The following is a 10,032-nucleotide window of genomic DNA, read 5'->3' as shown; positions in this document are numbered from 1 at the left end:
TTAGTGTGAAGTCTACACAAGGCATTACACATGAGGCCCCCGATTTCCAGCGAGACTACAATACCAAGCATAAAGCTAAATCTACATAGAAATAGCTTTGAAACAATATTGTTAATGTCTTGGAAGTGTCTGAGTCAGAGTCAAGATCGGAATACCTTTGAGAATTTGTGGCTGGACATGAGAAAGGCTGTTCACTCATGATGACCATGTAAACTGACAGGATTTGGGAAATTTTACAAAGAAGAATGGGAGAAAATCCAGATGTTTAATGATGATAGAGAAAGAGACTTGTGCACAGATGTAACGCTGCCAAAGGTACATCTACTAAATACTGACTTGAAAGGGTTGAATACTTACATGATGAATTATTATGTGTTTTATATTTGGAAGTAATTTAGACCACTGAGATTTTTTCACTTTGACATTAAAGAGTCTTTTTCTCTTGATCAGTGTTAATAAAAGCCAAATTAAATCTGTTGTGACCCAATGTTGTATAATAGCAAGATGTGAAAACTTTCAAGAGGGTGAATAGTTATTATAGACATAGTAAAATATAATTTTGGCACTGGACTGACAGACAACTAACTTTAAAAAACTTAAGCTACAGCATAAATGAATGAGAGCTAAGAATTCAAATGTCTTTGATAATACCAGACTACTTGAAATTAATACCAAAGGGAAAACAGTTTTTAGTGATGCTTGACAGGGTAAAATGAAAGTAATCTGGCAAGCGTATATATAAATCCGGAATGATAACTGATTAGACAAGTTAAACAATGAGTTAATTACCTTAGGTGATGCTTCATTGACTGACCATAAGGCCAAGCAATTAACCTGTGTGAAATGTTTCTCCATGCCTTTTTGTTCGTTTTAATCTTCCTGGAAATCATGAGGCAGACACCAAGCAGATCTGTCACAAACCCAATGCAGTTTTTTTTTTTCTTCAACCATATGCATGCATAACATAAAAAAGAAATAAACCTTTCTTCAAAATAGGTTCGTATCTGTATATATTTTTGGAAAATCAGATTTCATAGAAGAAGGTGCTAAGATGGAAAATATTTTACTTTTTCATTTCAGGTATCACAGTAGTAAGTTTTTGGAAATCCACACACAGTGCTTTTCTTACAAACAAACTCTTCAATCTCATGTTTACGTTATTGTCAGCAGCTTTATCTTTGTGTCATGAACGACAGCTGACAAATTGGCTTTTTGTTTGCATACAGATGATACCTTTCCCAGCTGCTGTGCGACTTTCGGGTTAGGGTTCACCCTGTTGTGTCAGAGTTCATTTGGAGAATGGAAACTGAATGGATGTATAGTTGAACTTAACTCCAAAGGTTTGATTTCATTCATGTTTACTGCTGTTAGGAGGTCTTTCTATGGGGACTCCCTGAAACATTTTCTCCTTATGAAGAAGTATCGTCTGTAGTCATGGAGTCCACTTATTGAGGTTCCATTTAAACTTAATCTCACGAAAGATTGGCTCCTGTTTTGAACCCATTACAGCTCGGCCAGTATTCAGTTCCTTGTGTTCCTATAACCGAATAAACAGGTTCAGAAAAGTGTATTAATGGAATGACACCTGGAATGAACTGGAGGGTATAATTCTTTATTTATATGTGAATTATCGAATTAAAGATCACATGCAGCAATAACTTATACAACTCTGCCCAATTTCAGTTTGTTTTTAACAAGACAAATTATATTGATATGTAGAAATAAATTACAAAAGTGCTAAGAAGGATAAAGCAAAACAAAGCAAAAATCCCAGTACAAATAAATGCCACTTTACTCAATATAACTTCTGATTTAAATCACATCTACAGTGATTCCAATAAACATAAATACTAATGTGAGCAAATTGCCTTTCTTACTCCAATACAGTGCACATCAAACAATCTTACAAAAAATATAAGAACTTTTAATGAAAGTCACAACCACTTAACTTAGCCAGTTAAAAATACAATAAAATGTGTCTTTTTCAAGAGTGACTGGTTGAGCCTATGCAATTCCTGCATATGCTGGCACAGGATGTACGGTTATCGATGTCATGTTTAACAGTAATAGTAATAGTAATGAAAAATACACTTCAACGCCTTATCTGATGGGCAATTAGTTTAAATTTGATGAAGCTTCACATAAAAATAGTGCAAAGTCTTAACACATCTCTAATTCTAGTATGCACGAGGAACATCTTACCTCTGTCCATACCCAGCATTAACATCAGAATGGCAGGCTGAGGGCTTGAGCATGTCCAAACACAGCATGATCAGGTATCATCTCATCTTTACAAACTCTCTGCATCAAAAGTAAAGTGCAATCCTATGAAATTAAAAAAAATGTCCAGAATGCAAAGGCACAGTATTAATTTTATAAATATCTGGCATCACAAGCTCATTGAAATCCAGTTTATATGCATTGCTTGCTGCCAACGTGCAGTGTTATCAATATAGGATTGTATGGGTTCAATCAGCCAGAGCACAATTGGGAACTGGCATGCACTGTCATCTGAAGATTTTTATGAACCACGCTTATCAAAATGAAAATGGAATGTTACAAAATTGAAAATTCATGCACCACTCAAGATGCTGGCATCATGTAGTAACTGTAAACAGAGTACTTTGATAGCCATGCACTGAAATATTTTTGTAAGCAAAACTGAATCTAATCAGTGAGGTCATCTTTATTTCTTTATGTACGTTGCATCACTGTAAAAATTAAATTTAGTGCATTTTAGAATCTGCATATGTAACGTTAATTGCAAACGCTATCATATTAAATTAACAGCATTCAGATCAAAATTGTCTGAAATGAATAATGAAATCCACAAATTTAGCATACATTTTGTCAAGTACATTTCTTAACGTTCTGCATCAAAAGAAAAAGGAATTCAATGCATTTAACCATCTACAGATCTGCAATGCACTGGGGGCACCCCTACATGTTGCTTAAAGTACTATGTTAAGAGCAAATTGACGGTCAACTGATAATGTTTTCGGCATGTAATGTACCAGTACAACATGCAGTGGAATACTCCAGTCTTTTTAAAATTGGAAGCCATTGTGTTCACCAGTCTGTACATTCAGTATGCTCTGAGACAAACTTATCTTTTTCAAGGCCCAACATCAAAATAGAAACAGAATTCAAATGCTTCAGATGTGTACCCTCTTACATTTACATTGTCTAACAAAAAAGTAATCCAATGTCTCCATAAATGCATAGAACCAGAATGACCAGAGACCATTTAATTTTGAATGTTTTGAATATCAAAAGAAGAATGCTATTTAAGACATCAGTAAACCGAAGCAGCGTGTGCTGCAATCAATTAATATGCTTAAACTCTTCTTCTATGAGAAGCTCACATCTGTTTAACTCCTTTCCATCCTGTCTGCACTATGTGAGTACCTGCCTTGGAGAAGAATCTGTTGTTTTTCTTTCAATACAGATCGAACACTCTCCAGCATTTCTGTGCAACAGTTCTGATTAATTGCCTCATTTGCAAATCTAAGTTCACAACCCTATACTGTCTTATCAGTAAAAATCAATACAGAACATATTGACTCTCATGGACCCCAGATCGTTTGCATTTAGGCTTCTTCCCAATTTAGCAAATAGCCCATGCTGAACAATGTACAGTTCAAAAAGTGTCTGCTAAACATCCAGTGTATCAAAAACACTTTTCTTTGGCACAGGTTAAAAAATAAGAAGCCATATCTGCTGTGCTCCCAGCTGTCCTGCGGAACTGAGAAGTATGCTGCACTGCTTTAACAATATAGCTAAATATGTGCATTTTCTTCAATTAACTTTCCTTTTTCTTTGGTGGCAGTCATTGGTATTTTCACGGGAAAGCCAAAAACAGCTCCTTTGAGAAAAAACAGTGAAGAAAATCTTGAAGTAGAAAGTGGAAAAACTTGCAAAGATGTGAACATCAAAACAAGTCTTTACAATGAATGTCCTTCACCAGCACCACCAAGTATGTAAACATGCCACAATGACTTTTGATAGAGAACACTATTGTCAAGCTTTATTAAAGAGCTCTCTACACATTAGCTGACATGTCAGTCTCCTTAAAATGATGTGTGTTCACTGTTTAAGGTGTTATGAGAACAAGCAAGTTGCAGCTTGGCAATTCAGATCCTTTACATTCAGATTAAATTTTATGTTTAACATGTTTGCAATGATGAAAATCTTTGAAAAGTTGTAGTACATAGAGTATGAATCTTTGGTGAGAATCAAACCACTGATGTTACATGACCAAAACATTTTTGATTGAATAGGCTTCACTGCCCATTGATGCAACCATATTATTAATTCCTATACATTTGCTGTACTACCATGCAGTTTTCAGTGCCTTACAATCTTTCAATCACAGCAGTGTTACTAATGAATATTAACAGTGCATCCCCTAAAATGAAAGGTTTGAAATTCAAGAGAAAAAAAAAATTAAAAGTTTCTCTCAGAAATAACAGAATGCTGGATGCACCTCTGGTCATGGGAAAGTACGTTTAGGGAAACATGGCAGTTTAAAGTAAAATAATGGTGAAACAGATATTTCTGGAATGACCCTACTCAAGCAGCAAAGAGTTCAAATGCTTCAGTTCAATCTGACTTTCTCATGCCACGTGCAGCCTGCTTAGCTGTCAGGTAACTGGCCAATGTAACACACTTTGAAGGGTTAACAGGGTCTCACTCAAAGAATTCTCATCTCACTATTAATGATGAATGTGGTGGCTACAAATAGTGTTTACAATTACATGAAGAGGAACAAATTAGTTTTTTTCATAATTTTACAGGAAATAAAAACAACCAGTTCTTCAGTCCAGTAGCATCTCTTGCAGTCTGCTCAATTATGACTATCTTGAATTGGTCAGGGGAAACTGTGGATCACAAATTACATTTTTTCATAAAACACTAATAATACCTAGTCTATCGTTTCCAAAACACTGCTCACTTCAGGCTAAAATTCACTTTCAGCAAATATTACACATTTGTGGAGATTTTATACTTGGGAGCCATGTGGCTGTGAAACCACATGAAGCTGAAGATGACCCCAACGGTTTTGCTGATGCTTTCATCATAAGCAAAGTTCATGGCTTCTTGCAAAGGGATCTTCACCACTTCAATGAGTTCTCCTTCCTTTGGCTCTCCACCTCCCTCTCCAACGCAGTTCTCATCAGATACTTCAGCGTAAAACATTGTCTGTTTGGCTCCAGTCACGCCGACTCCAGATCTACAAAATCAAAAGATTGGTGGATATGCACTCCATTTAAATTATAACAGTGTAAGTACAAATAACTGACTTGAACACAATCATACTTTATATTTTGGGATATCAGCTTATCGAATCCAGACAGAAAGTGAATCTCTTCAGCTTCAGTCAAATATGCATGTTTGATCTAGATACTATGATCAGAAAAAGTATGCATTAAAAGGAAACTAACTGTAGAAAGACTTTCAGTTTTGTGTTAGATTGATATTGAAGATAACAGACCATATACCTCAAAAAATAAGTTCAGATGATTCACTGCAAAACAAAAGTCACAGACCTAGATGCATGTCCATTAAATATTTTGTTTTGGTGTAAAAATGTGCTTACCTCATGTACAGATACAGTGGCACATTCATGTACAGATACAGTGGCACATTCACACGATGGAGTGGTGCTACTTATTGGCTTCAGGAAACCAATTTTAAAATTGGTTCTGCCACCGTTTGTGTGGATATAACATACACTCCCTATTTACGACTGAGCTCTTTCTATGGATACTCCCAAAGACATGGCAGCTAGGATATCTGGCATCACTACATTAGCCTGGAATGAGTGAGTGAATTAGTGTGCATGAGTAAATCTGCTCTGTTCCAAGCTTGGCCCCTGGTTTGTGACCAGTTCTGGTGAGATTTGATTGAAGCCAAACATGTACATTTAGCATTTAGTGGGTTTGGGAAATGGATGAATATTATTTTACATTTATGCTTTTTGCATGTCACAATGACACTCGTAAAAGACACAGGCATAACTTGAAAAATTTCTGCTTCTGATTATTTTTACTTTAAATTAAATATGATGATATTGTCATTGCTTTCTTTTACCCATATACAGCTTGATTAAATAGGTCGGTTTGGACACAGTACTCAAGAAGCTGGTGAAAACTAATGTAGTCCCCGACACAACTTATGAATGGAAAGCATAAACTAGCAAGAGTTTATGTCAGATGGTGGTGACTCACTTTGTATCTGAAAGAATGCTGCATTAGGAAACTGTCATCTGTCATCAGTCTATATACTGATCCAAAGGTATAATTATTAGATATTATTAGAGAACAATTAACAATTATTAGTTTTATTACCATTTATCAGATAATAATTACAGAAAATTAGACTGATGAATACACTACCTGGACCAATACATGTTTTGTAAAAGATATGACAGAAATAAAAAAAATGTATATATTTGCAATTAATGCAAGCCACAGAGATAACACCCAACTTGGTCACATTCTTCTAAAAGGAGAAATCTAGAATCAAATAGTATTTTTTAAAGAGCAGCACCAAATCTTTCTTAATCAACATTGCTCTACTTTTAATGTAGCAATCTGAAAAAACTGTGATAGCTTCTCACTAACACCAGGAACCAGAATGGGACTGATGGCTTGGCTCCAGATGCTCTTCCATCATAATTAAAGATCCTAAAGTTAGTGTTACATAATTATTGACTATCAGGGTTACAAACAAAACACAAACAAGGAAGATAAGGAAGACGTTACACTGGTGTTAATGTGTTTTTCCTCAGTTAAAATCTTGTGTTTTTATATTTTTCTCAGCACTGTTTTTATACTGTACTCAGTGTTTGTTTCTTCAAGCTTCTTTAATTTTTATCTATGTACATTCATATTACAGATTTAAGTTTTAAAATCACCTGTTGGAACTGCATTATTTGCGTTTTGTTTGTGTCTGGCACAAAACTTCACAAAAATATATATAAATAAAAACCCAAATAACCTAACAGCACACAGAGGACAATGCAAAACTTGATTGTCTGCATTACAACATGAACTGAAACAAATCAGGGACCACAACACCCCCACGGCCTTATGAAAGACACTGCTTGCCTGGCGTTAGGTACCAAGTGAACCGCAAAATTGCAAAGCTGGTCATTGGTAATATCTCTCTATTATAAAAAAAAAAATCCTGGAGAGAAAAGTAGGGTGACGAGATGTGATCTTCACGTTAAGATCACGCAAGACACTTAAAAGACCCTCAAGACTAAAGAGATTAAGGTCCCTGCGAGACGCTCCGTGGCCAAACATGAGACTTTGTGCCAAGAGATTGACCCAGGACTGTCTCGCGATGACGTAGACCATGAGATTCTTGCAAGACACGGCCTACTTACAACCAATATCAAATAAGAGCACGGGCAGCAACACACTCAGTCGTGTTTTGGCTTTGAGCACACACAGATCTAGGGCTCTCAGCGCATAGAAAGCGTATAAGGACAATATGTTATAAATGAAACATAGACGACTAAGCGAAGAAGAAAGCAGCATGGAGAAAAGAGACTCAAAAGCTTTGGAGAGACAAAAAAGAAAAAGAATAATCTAGGTGCAAATTCAGAAAATAAGGAAAGTAATTATCAGCCCGGAACAAGTGGAATTGAAAAAAAAAGCATGTCCAATCCAGACGTTGGCGCTATAGACATGCAGAGCAGGTTAGAGATTATGAAAACAGTGGAATTCGAAAGGCTCAAAAAACGTTGCTGCGATACACATGTGGAGAAAGTTAAAGAATATGAAAGTAGGAAAATTAGAAAGTATAAAAAAAAGAAAGTAAAGATCATGGTAGCGCAAACAAACGGAAATTATTACTCGAAAAAGGGAAAATAATCACCACGGACCAGGTGTCATTGAAAAAAAAGCAGGATAAAGCGAGATCAGAAATAAAAGACAGAGTAGAAAACAAAGTAAAACGTCATAAAGAGGTTAAACTTATAAAGGGGGCCAAACACATGCAAAGCAGGTTAGAGATAATGAAAACTGGAATTCAAAAGACTCAAAAAAAAACGTAGGCACAAAAACACATGCGGAGCACGATACAGAATATGAAAGCAGAAAAAAACGACAGTGTCAAAACAAAAGAAAGCAAACATCGTATTAGTGCAAAGAAAGAGAAATAATTACTCACAGAAATAACGAAAAGGCAAATACAGATCGAATATATGGACATAGCTGATATGTCAGAAGTTAGTAAATATTGTAATGCTTTGAAGTTTAAGTCAAGAGAATTTCAAAAATGGAGTTTACCTCACATGCATTTATAGGTTACTTTGCAAAAAAAATTATTAATTGCTGATGATCATTTTGTCTGTGCAGAAATTCCAAACAGAAACATATCCCGACTTATGGTACAAAGTCATTAAACACAATGACTTTTTAACTGACCTCATTAAAAAGATTCAGCACGTTGGGACTCGAAAGATTCCAAATATTGTTTTTACAGAAGTTCTAAAATAAAAGTGAAACTAATGAAATAGCAACAATTTAAAGAAAAAAAAATCTTAAAAGTGTGTATCCGGAAAAACAAAAATGGGGGTTGGCGAGTGAAGCCCCCTAGTTGGGAACAAAGATAATGGAAATAAACCACCTGGTTCAATGTTGAAGATGAAAAGTGATGTTATACCTAAAGATGTTGAAATTCAGATAAAAATAATGAAATGTGTAAGTCTTTTTTTTTTACAAGAAGCTTTCTTGGATACTCATGGTTCACTATGATACATAAAAATGTTCTTTTGGGATTCCTTGTGTGAAACTTAAAAAAAAACAAATGTACTCAGTATTTGCTTTTAAACAGCAGCATGTCTGCCTGGGTATCACCCTCTCCATACAGTGTGGATTTACAACATTCCCAAGAAAAAATAAGACTGTGGTTGAAGCCAGGATCTGCCAATATGTTTCATTAGGATTGTTTTTTAAATTTATTTAACTACTCTATGAAAAGGTAAAATAAAATATAATCATTGGATGTAGATGTACACATGAGGAGACCAGTTGTACCTGAAGAGAAACCAGATAACCTTTAATCGCCAATGTTTAGACAGTCAACCTTAAAAACAACGTAAGCAGTAGCTACATATTTTCATAGATCTAACTCTAAATAGTGGTTCTCGTATTTAAGTTCTGGCATCAATCTGTAATACTCAACTGAAAAAGAAGAGGCCTTATATTCTCAAAGCTTCAGTGCTGTCTGTAACTTTAGTCACAGTATTGGAACTCTGCCTGATATCAAAAGGTAAAATGTTGCATACCTGCTTCTCCAATTACTATACTTCTTGAATGAAATATGTACTGGTTAATTGAGAAAGGCCTGTTTTTACCTGCTTGGGAAGTACTCAGTGCACTGCTTTGTGCAATTTTCAGTCTGTATCTATGGAATGCTCCATGTGGGCATGAGGGCTGGTTAATGAGGCACAAAGACAAATATTGCTTGTCACTGTTTTAAAGAAACCACAGCCCAATTTACAACTGATAAACACTGCAATAGTACTTAGAAAGCAACAGATGTCATGTACACTTAAATGTATAAACGTCAGGTGCTTGCCTCACACAACAAAGTGGCAAAAATCTCACCTTACCAGTGTTAAAACTGACAGCAAACCAGCTATGTGTCAACATATTAAAGAAGAGAAGCAGGTCAGAGTGTGTTCAAGTTTGCCAACCTGCACAGCCAGACTTTCTCAGAAGAGGACACCTCAGAGAGGGGAGGGAGGCCTAACTAAACATGTTTAGAAACCTTGAGTGTGTTCTCCTGATTGATTCTCCTGATAATATTGTGTCTTATCACTGACAAGCTCCGATAACAGTTTCTCTCCCAGCTCATGGCACATGCATCTGCTCTCAACTGATGACAATCAGATCTGTTAAGTAAGCTTCACAAGTAAACAGTTTAAGAAGTCATAGAGTTTAATGTCTTCCATAAATTCAGAAATAAAATACTCTTTTTATAAGTGGTTTTCAGAAATGTGCCTTGTAATATTAT

General features: G+C 35.6%; 1 protein-coding gene across 2 annotated transcripts in view; it reads right to left on the bottom strand.

Annotated features, from left to right (window-relative positions):
- Positions 1 to 1,047: 1,047 nt before the first annotated feature.
- The window catches only part of nudt14 (nudix (nucleoside diphosphate linked moiety X)-type motif 14), a 131,519-nt gene continuing 122,534 nt past the window's right edge, over positions 1,048 to 10,032 (bottom strand). Inside the window, exons 5-6 of one of the 2 annotated variants that reach the window (XR_005631242.1) lie at positions 2,203 to 5,233; positions 1,048 to 1,537 (exon numbers count right to left, since the gene is read on the bottom strand). Coding sequence is in view for 1 of the 2 variants with exons in the window: in XM_039741284.1 (XP_039597218.1) it covers positions 4,984 to 5,233 (250 nt within the window). In the remaining variant the exon portion in view is untranslated. Of the gene's footprint in view, positions 1,538 to 1,591; positions 5,234 to 10,032 lie in introns of those variants that run through there. The other variant, XM_039741284.1, reaches the window with a different exon arrangement.

This window comes from Polypterus senegalus, chromosome 18, assembly GCF_016835505.1.
Source record: "Polypterus senegalus isolate Bchr_013 chromosome 18, ASM1683550v1, whole genome shotgun sequence".
Lineage (NCBI taxonomy): Eukaryota > Metazoa > Chordata > Cladistia > Polypteriformes > Polypteridae > Polypterus > Polypterus senegalus.
The sequence above is the reverse complement of the archived record's forward strand: the minus strand, read 5'-3'. Positions and strand labels throughout refer to the sequence as shown.